The sequence below is a fragment of the Achroia grisella genome, unplaced genomic scaffold, assembly GCF_030625045.1.
Source record: "Achroia grisella isolate CSIRO2021 unplaced genomic scaffold, CSIRO_AGI_Agris_v1 utg1234, whole genome shotgun sequence".
NCBI classification, from domain to species: domain Eukaryota; kingdom Metazoa; phylum Arthropoda; class Insecta; order Lepidoptera; family Pyralidae; genus Achroia; species Achroia grisella.
The window spans coordinates 90,010-110,538 of NW_026712601.1; the positions used below are offsets into that span (position 1 = coordinate 90,010).

The 20,529-nt window shown below is 60.3% G+C and overlaps 3 protein-coding genes and 1 non-coding gene across 4 annotated transcripts; all 4 read left to right on the forward strand.

Moving 5' to 3' along the window:
- Positions 1–5,062: 5,062 nt before the first annotated feature.
- On the forward strand, positions 5,063–5,470 carry LOC131854544 (uncharacterized). Its single transcript, XM_059205666.1, has one exon. The coding sequence runs from the start codon at positions 5,063–5,065 to the stop codon at positions 5,468–5,470; it is 408 nt and encodes a 135-aa protein (XP_059061649.1).
- A 2,419-nt stretch (positions 5,471–7,889) lies between these two features.
- Positions 7,890–11,470, forward strand: LOC131854545 (uncharacterized). The gene is made up of 2 exons (XM_059205667.1): positions 7,890–9,902; positions 11,318–11,470. Exons 1-2 carry the CDS (start codon positions 7,890–7,892, stop codon positions 11,468–11,470), a joined length of 2,166 nt encoding a protein of 721 aa, XP_059061650.1.
- Positions 11,471–14,857: 3,387 nt separating this feature from the next.
- On the forward strand, positions 14,858–14,946 carry LOC131854554 (U6atac minor spliceosomal RNA). Its single transcript, XR_009358060.1, has one exon. It is a non-coding gene; the product is annotated as a U6atac minor spliceosomal RNA (small nuclear RNA).
- A 3,384-nt stretch (positions 14,947–18,330) lies between these two features.
- Positions 18,331–20,529, forward strand: LOC131854546 (uncharacterized). Its single transcript, XM_059205668.1, has one exon. The coding sequence runs from the start codon at positions 18,331–18,333 to the stop codon at positions 20,527–20,529; it is 2,199 nt and encodes a 732-aa protein (XP_059061651.1).

Below are 20,529 nucleotides of genomic sequence, written 5' to 3' on the forward strand. Positions count from 1 at the left end.
GCCGCAGTCGGTAGCAGGGGGCAACGCCGGCTGTGCAACCTTTCCCCCACACTCGTGGGAACAAATATGGAGATAAACAAAAAACAATCCGACGTTGGGTCCGTGAAGGACGGTGTACGAAGAGTGTCCGAGAAGGACGGTGAACGAAGAGTGTCCGAGAAGGACGGAGAACCGAGTGGGTCCGCGAAGGACGTGGTACTTAAAGAGTGCGCAGTCAGGCTGACTCGCAGTAGAAGTGAGTCAATAGGCGGCGCCACATCAAGGACGAGACATAGCGCTTCGGGGTCGGGACCCAGTGTTCCATATACCCCTAGTGCATACCTGGAGATGGACTACGACTCCGAGCTTACAGCCTCATCCTTGTCGCTGTACTCGGAGGTCGATGCGGCAATGAGTAGGGAAATGCCGAAAACCGGCCAGAGGAAAAGAAAACGGGTGACGCCCGTGAATGCCAGGACGGACTCGGACGACGGGGCGTCGGATGTGTCGTCGAAGAAATCGGCGGCGCGACCGGTGTTTCGGCGTCCGTCACAAGAGGAGGAGTTGCGCCACGCCGAAGAGTTAGGCAAGCAGGTGGACGGCGAGGCGCATCAGATCTTGGACGCAGTGCGCCGATCAGGTCACATCAAGGGCGAGATCATAAAGGTCATCAAGGACTCCGTTGCCTCGATTCGTCGGGCATCGGAGGTGCTCGTAAGCAGGTCGGCGACTGCGGAATGCGCGCGCCTTAGAGCCGCTAACTCACGGCTGGAGAAGGAGGTCTTCGACCTCAAAGAGATGATGGCGGGTTTTCGCGTCGAGTTCGCGCAGATGGATAGGGAGATTGCGGAACTCCGCGGAAACAAAAAGAAGGCCGGAACACCTGGGCCGGAGCCGACGGAGGTCGCTCGGCTCAAGGAGGAGAACGCCAAATTGGAGGTTCAGCTTCAACGATACGTGTCAGAGACCGTAGAGTTGAAGCAAAAGTTCCTCAAAAGTGAGGTCGCGCTTCGTAAAGCGCTCCGGAGTGCATCACAGGCCTCCGAACAGCCGGTCCCGTCACCTACCGGTATGGAAGTGACAGAAAATGACTCGCCGGTAACACCTGCACCGAGCGAGGATATGGAGAGTCGGATAGTGAGGCAAATCGGGGAACTTTTTAACGCCCGATTTGCCAAACTGGAGGAGGGGCTTCCCCAAACGGGAAAAAAAGGGAAGAAAAAGTCGCCCCCAAAACGGGACACTACGAAGGCTGCGCAGCCGCCGCCCGCCACGCGGGCTACCACGGCCGCGCCCAAGAAGAAGGACTCCACGGAGCAACCAGCTCCGGTCGCCAGCACCAGTGCGGGTCCCTCCCAGACACTGTCGTCCAGCAATACAACGGAGGAGTGGACGACGGTTGTTCGGCGGGGCAAACGCAATGCGGCGACAAAACCGGCGAAGGTCCCTGCCGCAAGTCAGGCGGCCACAACATCAGGGGTGCCGGCAACTCAGCCAGCAAACACCAAGGCGGCGGAAGAGATGAGGAGGAAGAGGAGGCTACGCCCCCCTCGGTCTGCGGCGGTCGTTTTGACCATACAGCCGGGTGCCGAGGAGAGGGGCATGACGTACGGGTCGGTGCTCCGCGAGGCGAAGGAGAAAATCTCCCTCGCGGAGATCGGGATCACCGAACTCCGATACAAGCCGGCCATCACCGGAGCACGCATCCTCGAGGTGCCAGGCGTAGACTCCGGTGGTAAAGCAGACCTGCTGGCTGAGAAGCTGGCAGCACTTCTGCCAGAAGGGTCCGTCCGGGTCTCCAGGCCGATGAAGTCCGCGGAACTTCGAATCGGAGACCTGGACGACTCGGCTACAACAGCCGACGTCGTTGCCGCGGTTGCGCGGGTGGGGGGGTGCGCGGTAGAAACCGTCAAGTCGGGGGAAATCCGACGCACCCCCTCAGGAGTGGGCACCTTATGGGTGCGCTGCCCAGTGGCGGCGGCGAAGGCCCTCACTGATGCCGGCAGGGTAAAGATAGGGTGGACCATGGCGCGGGTGTTCGCACTAGACCCGAGGCCACTGCGGTGCTACCGCTGCCTTCTCACGGGGCATGTGGGACAGCGGTGCACCGCGAGAGAGGACTGCGGCGGCATGTGCTTCCGCTGCGGACAGGCCGGTCACAAGGCCGCGTCGTGCGTCGCGCCAAAGCCGCATTGTCGGTATTGCGCGGCGGCTGGTCGCGACGCCGACCACCGGATAGGCAGCGGCAAGCAATGCCGCGCTCCTAAGGCCCGTGCACCCGCGCCGGCCGGCGGAAGTGGAGGGGAGAAGATGGACACGTAGGTCCGTCCAATCCAACTTGGGCCACAGAGCGGCGGATGGGTAGGGCCATCCAAAGCTCCATGAAGGTCAGTGGCCCGAGCGGAGGCGCCCGGCGTATACCCCGCGGCGCCTTCCGGGAGTGTCCATCCGAGCCCAGGGCGGGGAAGCGGAAGAATGTCTCTCTGTTCCCGCGACCTCGCCCGCCACGGGCTGAGAGGTATACCATCAGGTTTTTAGCCGGTAGGAGTCCGGCAGTACCCATTCGCTCCCTATGGCGAATGGGTCTCCATGACGGATTTTCCTGAAAAAAAAAAAAAAAAAAAAAAAAAGGTTGGGGGGGGGGGCGTGTGTCGGGCAACCTCCAAGTATGGGCCTGCCATTGGGAGGCTTCCCCATCCTCGTGGATACGTCCGCGGGGAACGGTGGCCGAGCAATGGTTTGGTTCTGATACGCCCTGGGCGGGATAGTAGACGTTCCTTCGGGATACTGCTACTATGTCGGCCGATAGTCCGGCGAGTAGGTAGGAGTGTATATAGTGTATATAGTTAGGTTAAGTTATTTATTTGTAAATAGTTAGGTTAGTTCTGTAAATTCTTCTTGTTTTGTCTTCTTTTGTTTTTTCTTCATTTTATTTTTTGGTTCTTTTAGTTGTTTTAGTCTATTCTTTTCTATCCTTTGTTCTTTCTAGTTTTATTTTGTTTTCTTCTTCCTTTTCTATTTTTGTATGCGGGACCAAACCCGGGTAAAAAAGGAACAAAAGATGAAAATGGCCGAGCGTTTAAACAAAATACTCCAGGGAGGTACCACCCGTAAATCGGGTGGAGAATCCTCCACCGTCGCACCGGGTAAGCCGGGGGCGGTCAGCCCCGTGTATCTGGAGGGGGCAACCGAGGCCAGAGGAGAGGGAGTGGTTGTGAGTGGAAGAGAGGCAAAGGTGGTGTTGATGAGGGACGTGACTTTGGATAGGAGGAGCAGGAGTGAGTGTGACGAGGCGGAGTACTACATGGAGCGCTCCGACTCGTCGCTCTCACTGTATTCTGAGGATGGCGCTGCAGGAGGAAGCGAGCCCAGCACATCTAGGGCTTCGCTGCGCAAACGGAGAATGATTGAGGTGGAAGTTTACCCGGATATGACATTCGATGAGGAGGTGGAGGTTGTGGAAGTGGTCGCAACCCCAAGGTCTAAGCAGAGGCCACCACCGAAGGACCCGGACTTGGAGAAGGCGAAGGCCGATTTGGCCGCCGCCACCCGGAGAGAAATGGAGACGGAGGCAAGACCCGCACCGAAGAAAGCGAGTGCTCCGAAACCGGCGGCGCGCCCTACCACCCGCAGACCCTCAGATGAGGACGCGAAGCGCGCCGACGTGTTAGTGACGGAGATTAAAGAGAGTGCCCTCAAGGTTCTAGAGGCTGTGAGGAAATCCGGCCACTTGAAGGGCACAGTAGTGAAGGAGATAAAGGACGCCGTCGCTACCATCCGCGCGGCGTCTGAATCTCTTGACGGGAGGACAGCGTCAACCGAGTGCGCAGCTCTGCGCCGAGAGAATCCCCGGTTGTCACGTGACTTGGCGGACATGCGGGAGATGATGACCGCAATGAGGGAAGAGTCCGCCAAGTACTACGTGGAACTGAGGGATTTGAAGAGGAAGACCATGGGGTCTGCCGCCCAGAGCTCCGACGAACTGGCGATGCTCAAGGCGGAGAGGGCAGAATGGGAGCGCGAGATCGCCGCAACCCGCAACTCCTTCCAGGAGTTAATGAAGAAGAGTTCGGAGGACCGCTTGGCGCTGTCAAAGGCGCAAAGTGAACTGGCGGCAGCCAAAGTCGCACTGGCGAACCAGCCACAAAGTGCGGCCATGGATGTGACATCCGGCGCCCAAGGTGTTGAGTCGAGCGAAACGCCACCCATCACCGAGGGCGTCGAGGCGAGAATAGTCCGTCAAATCGGGGACATTTTTAATGCCCGGTTTGAGAGGATAGAAGAGCTCATGGGCAGGCCTCAACAACCGCCGCCTAAAAGGACAACAGCAGCACCCCGAACACCTGGGGCAGCCAAGAAAGGAGGAGCAAGTACGGCCCAGTAGCCAGTACTAGCAGAGCAGGGGTGAGCGCTCTCAGCCGCCGCCCTCGACACAGGAGCAGTGGACGACGGTCGTCCGTCGTGGGAATCGCGCCAGGGGGGCGAAGGGCAAGGAGTCTGCCCCAGCCACCCAGACGCCCACTGGAGGGACGGGACCATCCCAGAAGGAGGCCCAAAGTGAGGACGCCCGGAAGAAGACACGCAGGAGGCAGTTCCGCCCACCGCGCTCCTCGGCGATAGTGTTAACACTGAAGCCGGGAGCTGCGGAGGCGGGATCTAGCTACAGCTCGGTGCTCCGGGAGGCCCAACAGAAGATCCAGTTAGGGGCCCTCGGAATCACCGAGCTGGGCTTTAGGCTAGGAATAACGGGGTCTCGTATCCTAGAGGTACCGGGCCCAGTGGAGGAGAGTGGCGGGAAGGCAGATGCCCTCGCTGCTAAACTTGCCGAGGTCTTACCGGCAGGAGTAGTCGGCGTAACCAGGCCAGTAAAGTGCGCGGAAATCCGCATACTGGACCTGGACGATGCTACAACGGTAGCCGATGTGGTGGCAGCCGTAGCACGAGAGGGAGACTGCGCCGAGGCCTCCGTGAAAACGGGGGAGATCCGGCGCTCTCCCTCGGGAGTGGTTCTGTGTGGGTCCGGTGCCCGGTCGGGACGGTGAAGCGGCTGGTCGACGCTGGCCGACTCAAACTTGGGTGGACAATGGCGCGGGTGCGGTCCTTAGACCCCCGGCCGATGCGGTGCTACCGCTGCCTGCTCACGGGTCACGTGGGCCAGCGATGCACCGCCAAGGAGGACCGCGGCGGAGTCTGTTTCCGCTGCGGTCAAGACGGCCACAAGGCCGCATCGTGCACCGCCCTTCGCCACACTAAGGTACTGTGCAGCGGCCAAGAAGAAGGCGGACCACAGGATGGGCAGCACCAAGGGGTGCCGTCCGCCAAAACAGGCGGCGAGAGTGGAGGAGATGGAGGCCGAGTCCGGCCCGTCACCTCCCACCATGGGCCTCGCGGCAGCCGATGCGGGGGCGTCGGCTGTCACCTAAGGCGGGATGAGGCCAGGAGTTGGCGCGCGTGGTGTCCGCGCGCGCCACTCAGGAGTGGGGCTGAATAGCCCGCGCTGCCGGGGTTTACGGTTGAATATCATCATGATCCCGTAACCCCGGCACCAAAGCGCTCGGAGGACACCAAGGGGTTTTAGCCGGTAGGAGTCCGGCAGTACCCCCACGCTTCCCCCGGGGCGTGCGGGTCTCCATGATGGATTTCCCCTTGTAAAAAAAAAAAAAAAAAGGTTAGGTTAGGTTGGGGCGTGTGGTCGGGCAACCTCCTAGTATGGGCCTGCCATTGGGAGGCTTCCCCATCCTCGTGGATACGTCCGCGGGAAACGGTGGCCGAGCAATGGTTTGGTTCTGGTACGCCCCGGGCGGGATAGTAGACGTTCCTTCGGGATACTGCTACTATGTCGGCCAGTAGCCCGGCGAGTAGGGGGCGCTGTTTAACGGCGCCCGTCCAATTATGGTGGCGTGCCACCTAGGCCGATTTCGGCGAGAGGGCGACGCGAGCGGCTAGGACAATGGGTCCTGACCCCAACCGGGACCCGTCCAGGCCGTGAGCGAAGCATTCGGGTCGGGTCCGGTGGTGCTTTGCGCACAGCCGGACTGACTCACACCGCAAACTTGCACTGGGTGTTGATGACAGGAGGTCGTCCACCTAGTGTGAGAGCGGGGGCCCTGGGTTCGCCCAGGGCTGCGAGGAGCCAACCTCTATAAAAAACCGCTCGCGGTCGGCGTCAGAGTTGATGAGGAGGACGGAGTTGCGGGCAGGAGTGCCCGTAGACGACGGAGTTATCTCTGGCCAAGACTGCGAGTGTACCTTCATACCGTAAACTTGCACTGGGTGTGATGACAGGAGGTCGTCCGCCCGGTGTGGGAGCGGGGGCCCTGGGTTCGCTCGGGGCTGCGAGGAGACAACCTCTATAAAAAACCACTCGCGGTCGGAGTCAGAGTCATGAGGAGGACGGAGTTGCGGGCAGGAGTGCCCGTAGACGACGGAGTTGTCTCTGGCGAAGACTGCGAGTGTATCTTCATACCGTAAACTTGCACTGGGTGTGATGACAGTGGTCGTCCGCCCAGTGTGAGAACGGGGGCCCTGGGTTCGCTCGGGGCTGCGAGGAGACAACCTCTTAAAAAACCTCTGGCGGTCGGCGCGGCTGTCGACGAGGAGGACGTCGTCCGGGCGAGGAGCGCCCGCAGACGACGGAGTCGACGCGGCGTGAGAAGACAGCGGGAGGATCGTTGCTAGGCGTCTTCGGATGCTGGGCAACACTCGAGGAGGCAACACTACCGGCGCCTACGGTTTAACCGTGTGGCGCGGTAGTGCTTATGGAGGATACGGTCCCGGAGGCGCATCGCGAATCTGGGTAAGTATTCACGAGTAGGCAGCTCCCGATTTTAACATGTTAAGATCGGGAGTCCTATCTGCGGAGGACATCCCCGGGCTGCGCCTTGGTGCGGCTTGGTGGGCAGACTGCTGACGGCGCAGGGAGTACGTCGCCGAAGGTAAGTATGCGTGTGTCGCCCCGACCCGTCGGGGCACCGGGCGGAGCGGTGCCTTCAGGACCGCTTCCGTCCGGCGGGAAGGCTATACGCGGTCGCGGCTGCGGTGCGCTTCTAGCGCAACGCAGCGGCGATCGCGGCCTTTGCGTGGGGGGCGGAAGGTGTATTCTCACCCGAAGCCCCAACTTGGACACTCGGAGCGGAGGATGTAGGGGCATCCGAAGTTCCCAGGAGGCGAGTGATCCGTGGAGTGTGGGCGTGGAGTGGTCCCCGCGCCCAACTTCGGCGGCTCCTTCACTGGAGACCCGCGGCCGGAGTGCGGTTGAATGCAAATGCGAACCCGCACGAAGGCGTCTTTCGTGGTTTTTGGAGGAACACCGAGGGGTTTTGGTGGGTCGGATTCGTCCAGTCCCACAGTATTCGTCCGCTCCCCTTCATAAAGGCGGACGTTTCGGTATTGAAACCTTTCCCCTCGTTAAAAAAAAAAAAAAAAAGGTTAGGTTGGGGCGTGTGGTCGGGCAACCTCCTAGTATGGGCCTGCCATTGGGAGGCTTCCCCATCCTCGTGGATACGTCCGCGGGGAACGGTGGCCGAGCAATGGTTTGGTTCTGGTACGCCCCGGGCGGGATAGTAGTCGTTCCTTCGGGATACGGCTACTATGTCGGCCAGTAGCCCGGCGGGTTGGGCGTGTTCGCGGTTCCCATGCCTCGACAAAGTCGAGGCTGCCGGAGCCGGCGAACCCCCCCAACTTTCCTTCGTTTTTATTTTTGGTTCGTTTCTTCTTTTGTTTTCGGTTTGTTTCGTCTTCTTTTTTTTTTTTTTTGTTTTATTTCAATTATTTTGGTGTTTATTTGTTTTGGTTATTCTCTGTCTGTTTCTATCTTTTGTCTTTCTGTCTTTTGGTTTATTTTTCTCTTTCCTTTTCGTCGTCGTTGGCGGGAGTTCGGGACCACACCCGTAAAAAGGATAGCAATGAAAATGTCTGATCGCAAAAAGGAATTACCCCAGGGAGGTACCGGTCGTTCAGCGACCGGAGAATCCTCCTCCACCGCACCGGATTTGCCGGGGGTGGGCTGTCCCACGTCTTCTGGGGGGGACACGACCAGCATTCAAGAGCAGTATAGGGAGATGATGACGAGACGTGTTGAGGCCTACGAAGAACTAGAGGCGCTCAAGGCGATAGAGATGGAGGCACAACTGGACTCCGAGCGGACTGGATCCTCGCTGTCTATAAGGTCCGAAGACAGCCTTGGGCTGGCGAGAGGGAGTACCTCGCCGCCCAAGAAACACAGGAAAAGGCGAATTGTGGAGAAGCGTCGGGAGCTAGACTCCGACGATGACGACGAGGTCGACCTGGTCGAGGTTTCCTCGGCTGGGTCTAGAACTGGTCGAGTCAGAGGAGGAATGCGAACGGCCACACCCGGATCGCGTATGGAGACAGAGGTTTCAGCATCCGAAGCCGAAGCCGAGTCCTCCGGGTCTGGGGCTCTTGCAGCCATAAGAGCGACCGAGGATGACCACATGCTGGGTTCCGACGAGCTTGGGACCAAAGTTGGGAATAGTGCCCGTCAGGTACTCGAAGCAGTGAAGAAATCGAGGAACCTGAAGGGCACTATTGTCAGGGAGATAAAGAGCGCAGTCTATGCGATCTGTTCGGCGGCGGACGTTCTAAAGGCGAGATCGGGCCCCAACTCCGAAGAGGACTCCCTCAGGAGAGAGGTCCAAAAACTGCGCGCAGAGCTCCACACCGTACAGGAGATGAAGAGGGCCATGTTAAAAGAGGCCGTGGAGGAGCGGAAGAAATTCCGGGAGCTACGCATGGCGTCGCAATCTTCTGCCGCGCTGGCTGATGAGCTGGCAGCCCTAAAGGCAGAGAGAGAGGGGTGGGAACGGCAAACGCGGGAGAGCGTTCAGAAGCTGGAGGAGTTGAAGCAACTGAACGCTCTAGACCGACGCGCCCTTCAGAAGGCCTTGCAGGAGGTGGAGAGGCTGAAGACTGCGGCTGAGCTCCCTGCAGTCGTAGTTGGCGGAACGGCGGCGGCTGCGCCGGGAGGTACCCCGCCCCGGGTCCTAAGGGAGGATGCCGAAGACCGGATTATCCGGCGAGTAGGCGAAATGATGGAGAGCCGCTTCGCCGAGATGGAAGAGCGGATCTCGGCGAAGGGGAGACGGCCTCCAAAGGTCAAAAGTGTGCCTACTGCCGGATCATCCGGTCCAGGGACTAACAGGGCCCCGCAACGGGAGCCCAGTGGCGGACGCGCCCCACAGCCGTCAACCTCGGCAACAAATGCGGAGGGCTGGTCGACGGTTGTGCGACGCGGGAAGCGGAAAGGCGCTGGCGCAAGCCAGGCAGCTCCCGCCAAAACGCAGCCTGCGAAGGGGCCACGCGGCGGCCAAACCGCAGAGGAACCGCAGAGGTCCAAGAAGAGGAGGAAGGTGAAAGCACGCCCCCCTCGGTCATCGGCAGTGGTCCTGACCATGACGCCGGGAGCCGAGGCGAGGGGCGTCACCTACAGGTCGGTGCTCACCGAGGCGAAGGCCAAAATATCTTTGGTCCCGCTCGGTATCACCGACCTGAGGTTCAGAGTCGGAAGGACCGGGGCCCGTATCTTAGAGATTCCCGGCACCAACACAGGCGAGGCAGCGGACGCATTGGCTGCCAAAATTGAGGAGGTCCTGCACGAGGACGTCCGGGTCACGAGACCAGTCAAGTCGGCTGAGCTCCGGATCGTTGACCTGGACGACTCGGTGTCGGTAGCCGATGTAGTGGTCGCAGTCATACGCGAAGGGGAGTGCCGGGAATCCGCGGTGAAAACCGGGGAGATCCGACGCAACGCGCAGGGTACGGGCTCCATCTGGGTGCGGTGTCCGGTGGTCGCCGCGAAGAAGTTGGTCGAGGCCGGCCGACTGAGGATAGGGTGGATGGTGGCGCGGGTGCAGTCCTTGGACCCGAGGCCGCAGCGGTGCTATCGCTGCTTGCTCACAGGGCATGTGGGCCTGCGATGCACCGCCGAGCAAGATAGCAGCGGAATATGTTTCCGCTGCAGCGAGCCCGGCCACAAGGCCGCACGGTGCGCCGCGCCATCACCGAACTGTCGGTACTGTGCCGCGGCGGGTCGCAAGTCCGACCATAGAGTGGGCGTCACGAAGCAGTGTCGCCCGCCTAAGGCCCGCGCCGCGGCGCAGGCCACAGGTGGGGGGGGGGAGTCGATGGACACCTGAGTAAAATCAGGTGGGCATCGACTCCATATTTGACCCTAGGGTGGAGGATTGTTAGGGCAATCCGAAGCTCACCGGGGAGGCATTAGGGTCTGGAGGTGGCGTGCAGAGACTGTTCCCTGCACGCCTAGATGGAAAGGTCCCTTCGATGGGAACCATGCCGGTGGTCTTGGTGAATGCTTTGCGTATCCCATGGCCACGGCGATTATGTCGAGGAGGAACAGTCGTCAGGTTTTTAGCAGGTAGGAGTCCGGCAGTATCCATTCTTCCCTAAGGGAATGGTTCTCCATGATGGATTTTCCTGACGAAAAAAAAAAAAAAAAAAAAAAAAAAAAAAAAAAGGTTAGGTTAGGTTAGGTTAGGTTAGGTTGGGGCGTGTGGTCGGGCAACCTCCTAGTATGGGCCTGCCATTGGGAAGCTTCCCCATCCTCGTGGATACGTCCGCGGGGAACGGTGGCCGAGCAATGGTTTGGTTCTGGTACGCCCCGGGCGGGATAGTAGACGTTCCTTCGGGATACTGCTACTATGTCGGCCAGTAGCCCGGCGAGTAGGGGGTGGGCGCTGTTTAACGGCGCCCGTCCAATTATGGTGGCGTGCCACCTAGGCCGATTTCGGCGAGAGGGCGACGCGAGCGGCTAGGACTATGGGTCCTGACCCCAACCAGGACCCGTCCAGGCCGTGAGCGAAGCATTCGGGTCGGGTCCGGTGGTGCTTTGCGCATAGCCGGACTGACTCACACCGCAAACTTGCACTGGGTGTTGATGACAGGAGGTCGTCCACCTAGTGTGAGAGCGGGGGCCCTGGGTTCGCCCGGGGCTGCGAGGAGCCAACCTCTATAAAAAACCGCTCGCGGTCGGCGTCAGAGTTGATGAGGAGGACGGAGTTGCGGGCAGGAGTGCCCGTAGACGACGGAGTTGTCTCTGGCGAAGACTGCGAGTGTATCTTCATACCGTAAACTTGCACTGGGTGTGATGACAGGAGGTCGTCCGCCCAGTGTGGGAGCGGGGGCCCTGGGTTCGCTCGGGGCTGCGAGGAGACAACCTCTATAAAAAACCTCTCGCGGTCGGAGTCAGAGTCATGAGGAGGACGGAGTTGCGGGCAGGAGTGCCCGTAGACGACGGAGTTGTCTCTGGCGAAGACTGCGAGTGTATCTTCATACCGTAAACTTGCACTGGGTGTGATGACAGTGGTCGTCCGCCCAGTGTGAGAACGGGGGGGTTCGCCGGGGCTGCGAGGAGACAACCTCTATAAAAAACCTCTGGCGGTCGGCGCGGCTGTCGACGAGGAGGACGTCGTCCGGGCGAGGAGCGCCCGCAGACGACGGAGTCGACGCGGCGTGAGAAGACAGCGGGAGGACCGTTGCTAGGCGTCTTCGGACGCTGGGCAACACTCGAGGAGGCAACACTACCGTCGCCTACGGTTTAACCGTGTGGCGCGGTAGTGCTTATGGAGGATACGGTCCCGGAGGCGCATCGCGAATCTGGGTAAGTATTCACGAGTAGGCAGCTCCCGATTTTAACATGTTAAGATCGGGAGTTCTATCTGCGGAGGACATCCCCGGGCTGCACCTTGGTGCGGCTTGGTGGGCAGACTGCTGACGGCGCAGGGAGTACGTCGCCGAAGGTAAGTATGCGTGTGTCGCCCCGACCCGTCGGGGCACCGGGCGGAGCGGTGCCTTCAGGACCGCTTCCGTCCGGCGGGGCTATACGCGGTCGCGGCTGCGGTGCGCTTCTAGCGCAACGCAGCGGCGATCGCGGCCTTTGCGTGGGGGGCGGAAGGTGTATTTTCACCCGAAGCCCCAACTTGGACACTCGGAACGGAGGATGTAGGGGCATCCGAAGTTCCCAGGAGGCGAGTGATCCGTGGAGTGTGGGCGTGGAGTGGTCCCCGCGCCCAACTTCGGCGGCTCCTTCACTGGAGACCCGCGGCCGGAGTGCGGTTGAATGCAAATGCGAACCCGCACGAAGGCGTCTTTCGTGGTTTTTGGAGGAACACCGAGGGGTTTTGGTGGGTCGGATTCGTCCAGTCCCACAGTATTCGTCCGCTCCCCTTCATAAAGGCGGACGTTTCGGTATTGAAACCTTTCCCCTCGTTAAAAAAAAAAAAAAAAAAAAGGTTAGGTTAGGTTAGGTTAGGTTAGGTTAGGTTAGGTTAGGTTGCCCCGGAGGTGGTGTAAATATGGAAGACATAGGAATTGAGAAGGAGCTTAGGGTAAGGCTAGACAGAGGGGAGTTAGAGAACGTCCTCAGTACCGGGAGGTACGACATTCTCATGGAGGAGGGGTCCGACGTTACTGGGTCGACGCTGCCCTCTTTACAGGCAGCGAAGACGCCAGCAGTGACGGCGAGAAAAAGCGCACGAGGCGAAAACGCCAACGTAAGCGCTCCGGCTGACTCAGAGGGTGAGAGAGAAGGCAGGTCCATGAAGAAATCGCATCGAGGCCATGAAGGCTGCGGTTTTGGAGGGGCAAAGAAACTTTGACCAAAGGCTCGGGGTGATTCGTGCCACGTGGGGTGGAGACCCTATGAAGCTCCAGTGGACGGCGGATGCGCTCCGAAGCAAGATAGAGGCGTGTGCGGACATCATCACCGTCACAGTGAAGAAGTGCGGAAACCTTAAGGGCACCACGATCCGGGACATCAAGGATGCCGTGGAGGCCATAAGGGATGCGGCCGACTTATTAAAGAATAGGTCGGTCACAAAGGAGAATTCGGTCCTGGCCGCGAAGGTCGCGAGCCTGGAGGGACGGTGGCCGGCCAAAGGCGAGCCAAAGGATTAGCCAGGAGATCCTTGAGCTCCGGGCTGCACTGAAGGATGCGCAGGCGCAGGCGGCCGTCAGTCCATCGACTTCTGCCGCCGGAGGCCCTGCACAAAGTGGAGAACTGGCGTTTGGGCCCAAGGCCCTAGAACAACTGGAGGACCGCATAGCCCGGAGGTTGGAGAGCCGCCTCGACACTCGCCTGGCGAGAATCGAGGAGCGGCTCCCTCCGGTCCCGGAAGTGAGGCCTACACCAACTGCGCCTGCTGTGCGGGCGAGCGGTTCGGCTGGACCGAAAGGCAAGGGTAGAGGAAAGGCGACGGCTCCTGCACCGGCTGCTATTGCACCGGCAGCTGTTAATCAGGCTGCTCCTATTGGAGTACAGGAGTCGGCGCCCGCTCCCCGAGCAATGACGGAGAGCTGGGTGACCGTGGCTCGTCGTGGCGCGATGAGCCAGGGCAAAAAGGCGGCGAAGAAACCTGCGGAGACTAAATCGCCGCCCCAAAAGGCTGCGACCGCGGGAAAGAGGAGGAAGCCCAGACTCAGGCCGCCCCGATCTGCGGCGGTGGTTTTGTCGCTGCAGCCCGGGGCTGCCGAGAAAGGAGTGACCTATGCGGCCCTTCTCAGGGAAGCCAAGGAGAAAGTGTCCCTGGAGAGCATAGGGATCACGGAGCTCCACTACAGGCAGGCCATCACTGGCGCGCGAATCCTGGAGCTGCCAGGCGCCGCTAGCGGTGATAAGGCGGACTCCCTCGCTGAGAAGCTCAGGGAGATCCTGCCCGCGGAGGTGGTCCAGGTCTCCCGTCCTGTGAAGACGGCGGATCTCAGGATCGTGGGCCTGGACGACACGGCCACACCAACGGATGTTGTTGCTGCAGTGGCGCGTTACGGTGGCTGCGCGGAGCAGGAGGTGAAGGCGGGGGAAGTCCGCCGATCCGAGTCGGGCAATGCGGCTACCTGGGTTCGCTGCCCAATGGTGGCTGCCAAGAAGCTCCAAGCGGAGGGCCGCTTACGAGTGGGATGGGTTTCGGCGCACGTAACGGTGCTAGACCCGAAACCCATGCGCTGTTACCGCTGCCTACTGCAAGGGCATGTGGGCACGCAGTGCAAATCGGCGGTTGACCGCAGTCTGGCCTGCTTCCGCTGCGGCGGAGAGGGTCACAAGGCTGCTGGTTGCACTGCCCCGCCGCACTGCGTCTATTGCGCAGCGGCGGGACGTCCGGCGAATCATGCCGTGGGCAGCGGTAAAGCATGCTCGCGAGGAAGCCGCGCACAGGCGCGGGCGGAGGAGACGGAGGCGATGGAGGCCGAGTCCGGCCCGTCGCCACCGACTCAGAGTCTCTCGGCGGCAGATGCGGGGGCGTCTGCCGTCACCTAAGGCGGGTGAGGCTAGGAGTAGGCGCGCGTGGTGTCCGCGCGCGCCACTCGAGGAGGAGGCTGCAGAGCCTGCGCTGCCGGGGTCGCGGTGGACTGCTATGTCGATCCCGTAACCCCGGCGCTAGTGGCGAGCGGAGGACACCAAGGGGTTTTAGCCGGTAGGAGTCCGGCAGTACCCCCACGCTTCCCCCGAGGCGTGCGGGTCTCCATGACGGATTTCCCCTTGTAAAAAAAAAAAAAAAAAAAAAAAAAAAAAAAAAAAAAAAAAAAAAAAAAAAAAAAAAAGGTTGCCCCGGAGGTGTGCGCGTGTACCCACACGCCTCCACAATGGAGTAGGGCGAAATAGGTCGCCCTAACCACAAACCGAGATGGGGCCTGCCCTACAACATCTACAGGGCGGGCCGTCGCCGTCGGAGCTGGGGTAGAATGCACTTGCGAATCCCCTGGCTCCGGCATAGGCGCTCGTAGGTACACCGTGTGGTTTTTAGTGAGTCAAGTCTCACACACCACCTCGCCATCCCTCCGGCGAGGTGACGGTCTTTTGAAGATTTTCCACACGTTAAAAAAAAAAAAAAAAAGGTTAGGTTAGGTTGTGTCTATTGAAAGGAGAGACGGTTAGCACTCCCCTTGACAAGGATGGAACACACAAAATGGTTAAGGCACAACTTGACCACATTTTGTGGAGGTCGACGCAGAGGTGGGCTGGTTCGGCGAGGCTCTGTCGCACATTTGCGACGCGGCGATGCCCCGAGCCGGCCCTCGACCTCCTAGGCGTCAGGTGTACTGGTGGTCGGAGGAGATAGCGGCGTTGAGGGAGGAGTGCTCCGCCGCCCGCCGCCGGTACACCAGGCACCGCCGACTCAGGCGGGGCCGCGACGCCGACGAGGAAGCACAGCTGTACGAGCAGTACAAAGAGAAGAAGAAAGCTCTGCAGCTGTCCATCAGCAGGGCCAAGGAGACAGCCAGGGAAGAACTCCTGGAGACCCTGGACAGGGATCCATGGGGGCGACCTTATAGGTTCGTCAGGGGCAAATTACGCCCCTGGGCGCCCCCCGTGGCAGAGGGTCTCCAGCCGCAGCAGCTGGAGGAGGTGTTGGAGGAGCTGTTCCCGAGACAGCCTCCCTTCACACCTCCTCCGATGATGCCGCGTGGCAGTGATGGAGAGGCCAGCGGCGTCAGCGCTGCTGCGGTTCCTGCCATCACCGAGGAGGAGTTCGCCGCGGCCGTGGATAAACTCCGGGGCAAGAACGTCGCCCCGGGTCCGGATGGCATCCACGGCCGCGTCCTGGCCTTGGCCCTAAACACCCTAGGGGACCGACTCCGGCGCTTGTTCAACGCGTGTCTGGAGTCGGGACGGTTTCCCAATCAGTGGAAAGCGGGTAGAGTGGTCCTGCTCCGCAAAGCGGAGCACCCCGCAGGTTCGGTGGTTCCCTCGGCGTTCCGCCCCATAGTGCTGTTGGACGAGATCGGCAAGCTCTTCGAGAGAATCTTGGCGGGCCGACTCGTCCAACACCTGTCTCAGGTAGGTCCCGATCTCAGCCCGAAGCAGTTCGGGTTCCGAGAGGGGCGCTCAACGATTGACGCGATCTCGCGTGTGCGCTCCCTCTCGGAAGAGGCGACGTCCCAGGGTGGGGTGTTGTTGGCGGTCTCTCTAGACATTAAGAACGCCTTCAACACCCTGCCCTTTGCGACTATTAGGGAGGCGCTGAAGTACCATCGCGCGCCTCCCTACATTCGGGACGTGATCGGGGCCTATCTCGAAGACAGGTCTGTGCTATGCACGGGGCGGAACGGCGTTGTAGTGCCGAGGGAAATGGAACGCGGTGTTCCACAGGGGTCGGTTCTGGGCCCGATCCTGTGGAACATCGGGTATGATTGGAACCTGCGGGGCGCCCTTTTAACGGGCACTGACCTCGTGTGTTACGCGGATGACACCTTGGTCACTGCCCGGGGGCGGGACCTACGGGAGGCTACCCGCTTTGCCACGGCAAGCGTGGCGCTGGTCGTCGGCCGAATAAGGAGGCTTGGGCTCCAGGTGGCGCTGGAGAAGACCGAGGTCCTATGTTTTCATGGACCTCGGCGCGCGCCACCTCCGGATGCCCAGCTGGTCGTCAGTGGCCAGAGGGTGGGGGTCAAGCCCTGTATTAGGTATTTGGGGCTTGACCTGGACAGTCGTTGGAGCTTCCGCGCTCATTTCCGGAACCTGGTCCCTCGCCTTATGGCAGCCGCCGGCGCTCTTAGCTGGCTGCTGCCAAACGTGAGGGGCCCGGGAGAAGGTTCCCGCCGCCTATACCTCGGCGTGGTGCGGTCCATGGCCCTGTACGGGGCCCCCATCTGGGTGGGGGCCCTAGGTAGGGAAAATGTGGCCTGTCTTAACAGGCCACACAGGGCCATGGCCATCAGGGCCATTAGAGGCTACCGCACCATATCCGGGGAAGCGGCGGGTCTGCTGGCGGGGTCTCCTCCGTGGGACTTGGTAGCGGAGCTCCACGCGTCAGTGTACCACTGGCGCGCGGAGCGACGTTCCATGGGGGAGGCACTCGCTGGTCACGAGATCGAAGCGCGGAGGTCCGACTTTCGGCGGATCCTCAGGATCAGGTGGAGAGAAAGGCTGGCCAGTCCATCGGCCGGCCTGAGGACCGTCGAGGCTGTCCGTCCCATCCTCAAACGGTGGATGAATAGGAGATGGCCACTGACGTACCGCATGACGCAGATACTGTCCGGGCACGGATGCTTCGGGCGGTATCTGTGTCATGTGGCGAGGAAGGAGCCGACGACCGGCTGCCACGAGTGCGGAGGTGTTGAGGACACGGCGCAACACACGCTGGAAATATGTCCAGCGTTTGAGAGTGAGCGCCGTGTCCTCACACGAATAGTGGGGGACGATCTCTCGCTGCCGAATTTAGTTCGGAGGATGGTCAGTAGCGAGAGATCGTGGCTGGCGGTGAGCTCCTTCTGCGAGGAAGTTATCTCGCGGAAGGAGGCGGCGGAAAGGGAGCGGGAGTCAGCTCGTCCCGCTTCCCTCCGCCGCAGAAGAGCCAGGCCTAGAGGTGGGAGCGTATCCAACTCCGCCCCCCTCTATCCCCCACTGGGGCCGGGGTGACTGCCTTGAGGGAGGCAGTCCCCCAATCCAAAGGCCCCGGAGGTGTGCGCGTGTACCCACACGCCTCCACAATGGAGTAGGGCGAAATAGGTCGCCCTAACCACAAAACGAGATGGGGCCTGCCCTACAACATCTACAGGGCGGGCCGTCGCCGTCGGAGCTGGGGTAGAATGCACCTGCGATCCCCTGGCTCCGGCATAGGCGCTCGTAGGTACACCGTGTGGTTTTTTAGTGGGTACAAGTCCCACACACCACCTCGCCATCCCTCCGGCGGGGTGACGGTCTTTTGAAGATTTTTCCACACGTTAAAAAAAAAAAAAAAAAAAAAAAAAAAAAAAAAAAAAAAGGTTAGGTTAGGTTAGGTTAGGTTAGGTTGGGGCGGTTGTCGGGCAACCTCCAAGTATGGGCCTGCCATTGGGAGGCTTCCCCATCCTCGTGGATACGTCCGCGGGGAACGGTGGCCGAGCAATGGTTTGGTTCTGGTACGCCCTGGGCGGGATAGTAGACGTTCCTTCGGGATACTGCTACTATGTCGGCCGATAGTCCGGCGAGTAGGTAGGAGTGTATATAGTGTATATAGTTAGGTTAAGTTATTTATTTGTAAATAGTTAGGTTAGTTTTGTAAATTCTTCTTGTTTTGTCTTGTTTTGTTTTTCTTCATTTTGTTTTGTTTGTTTTTAGTTGTTTTTATCTATTCTTTCCTGTCCTTTGTTCTTTTCCGTAGTTTTGTTTTGTTTTCTTCTTCCTTTTTCTATTTTGTATGCGGGACCAGACCCGGGTAAAAAAAAGGAACAAAAGATGAAAATGGCCGAGCGTCTAAACAAAATACTCCAGGGAGGTACCACCCGTAAATCGGGTGGAGAATCCTCCACCGTCGCACCGGGTAAGCCGGGGGCGGTCAGCCCCATGTATCTGGAGGGGGCAACGAGGCCAGAAGGAGGGGAGAAGTGGAGACAGGAGAGATGAAAGTGGTAGTAGTGAGAGACCTGGACTTGGACAGGATATGCAGGAGTGAGTGTGACGAGGCGGAGTACTACATGGAGCGCTCCGACTCGTCACTCTCACTGTACTCTGAGGATGGCGCTGTAGGAGGAAGCGAGCCCAGATCATCTCGGGCTTCGCTGCGCAAGAGAAGAATGGTGGAAGTTGAGATGGATCCGGAATTGGAATTTGACGAGGAGGTGGAGGTCGTGGAAGTGGTCGCGACTCCAAGGCCAAAGAGGCCTCACCCTAAGGATTTGACGCAGGCGAAAGCCAATCTGGCCGCCACCACCGGACGTGACGTGGGAAAGAAGGCAACAGCCGCAGTAGCGGCCGCCCAAATACCGCCGGCGCCGGTGCGCCCAACTACCCGCAGAACCTCAGCTGAGGATATGCAGCGCGCCGACGTTTTAGGCGAGGAGATTCAGGAGTGTGCCCGGAAGGTTCTGGAAGCCGTGAAGAGATCCGGCCACCTGAAGGGCACAATAGTGAAAGAGATCAAGGACGCCGTGACGACCATCCGCACGGCGGCCGCGACTCTTACGGAGAGATCCGCGACAGTCGAGTGCGCAGCTCTGCGCAGGGAGAACTCTCGGCTGTCTAATGACCTAGCGGAGATGAGAGAGATGATGACGGGCATGCGCGAGGAGTGTGCCAAATATTATAAGGAGCTGAAGGCCCTTAAAATGACAATGGCGTCCCCCGCCACGAGCATAGACGAACTCTCCATGCTCAAGGCGGAAAAGGCGGACTGGGAACGCGAGATGGCGGCGACCCGAAGCTCTTTTGAGGAGCTCCTGAAAAAGAGTGCGGAGGACCGCTCAGCACTGCTGAAGGCGCAGAGCGAATTGATGGCAGCCAAAGCTGCGTTGGCGAGTCAGCCGGAGTCCCCGGCCATGGATGTGTCTCCCGATGCTCAAGGTGCTGAACCGTGTGCAGAAGCGCCGGTGATCACCGAGAGCATCGAGACTAGGATAGTGCGGCAAATCGGGGATATATTCAATGCCCGGTTCGAAAGAATAGAGGAGCTTGTCGGCAGGCCAAAGAACCCGGCGCCGAAACGACCTGCGGCTGCACCCCGAACACCTGGGGCAGCCAGCAAAGAAGGAGGTGCGACACCAATAGCCAGCACCAGTAGAGCGGGGGCGAGTGCTTCTCAACCGCCTCCCTCAACAAAGGAGCAGTGGACGACGGTCGTCCGTCGTGGGAAACGCGCAAGGGCGGCAAAGGGCAAGGAGATAGCCCCAGCCACCCAGGCGCCCACTGGAGGGGCGAGACAAGCCCAGAAGGAGGATACACCGGAAGCCCATAAAGAGGCCACCAAAAGGAAGAACGCTCGGAAGAGACAGTTCCGCCAACCGCGCTCCTCGGCGGTAGTGTTAACGCTGAAGCCGGGAGCTGCAGAGGCGGGATCGAGCTATACCTCGGTGCTCCGAGAGGCCCAACAAAAGATTCAGTTGGACGCCCTCGGGATCACCGAGCTGGGCTTCAGGCTGGGAGTGACGGGATCCCGCATTCTAGAGGTGCCGGGCCCTGTAGAGGAGAGCGGCGGAAAGGCAGATGCCCTCGCTGCAAAACTTGCCGAGATCCTACCGGCAGGAGTAGTCGGCGTAACCAGGCCAGTGAAGTCCGCGGAAATTCGCATACTGGACCTAGACGACGCTACAACGGTAGTCGACGTGGTGGCAGCAATAGTGCGAGAGGGAGATTGCGCCGAGGCCTCCGTGAAAACGGGGGAGATCCGGCGCTCTCCCTCAGGGAGTGGCTCTGTCTGGGTCCGGTGCCCGATAGGGACGGTAAAGCGGTTAGTCGATGCTGGCCGCCTGAAAGTGGGGTGGACGATGGCGCGGGTGCGGTCCTTAGACCCCCGGCCGATGCGGTGCTACCGCTGCCTGCTCACGGGTCACGTGGGCCAGCGGTGCACCGCCAAGGAGGACCGCGGCGGAGTCTGTTTCCGCTGCGGTCAAGACGGCCACAAGGCCGCATCGTGCGCCGCCCCTTCGCCGCATTGCCCATACTGTGCAGCGGCCAAGAAGAAGGCGGACCACAGGATGGGCAGCACCAAGGGGTGCCGTCCGCCCAAACAGGCGGCGAGAGTGGAGGAGATGGAGGCCGAGGGTCCGTCACCTCCCACCACGGGCCTCGCGGCAGCCGATGCGGGGGCGTCGGCTGTCACCTAA

Bases quoted from the DNA above. Each gene is read 5' to 3' on its own strand.
- LOC131854546 (XM_059205668.1), top strand. From the start codon at position 18,331: ATGAAAGTGGTAGTAGTGAGAGACCTGGACTTGGACAGGATATGCAGG.
- LOC131854545 (XM_059205667.1), top strand. From the start codon at position 7,890: ATGTCTGATCGCAAAAAGGAATTACCCCAGGGAGGTACCGGTCGTTCA. The intron at 9,903-11,317 runs GTGGGCCTGCGA...GTGTGATGACAG, and splicing joins GCTGCTTGCTCACAGGGCAT to TGGTCGTCCGCCCAGTGTGA.
- LOC131854544 (XM_059205666.1), top strand. From the start codon at position 5,063: ATGGCGCGGGTGCGGTCCTTAGACCCCCGGCCGATGCGGTGCTACCGC.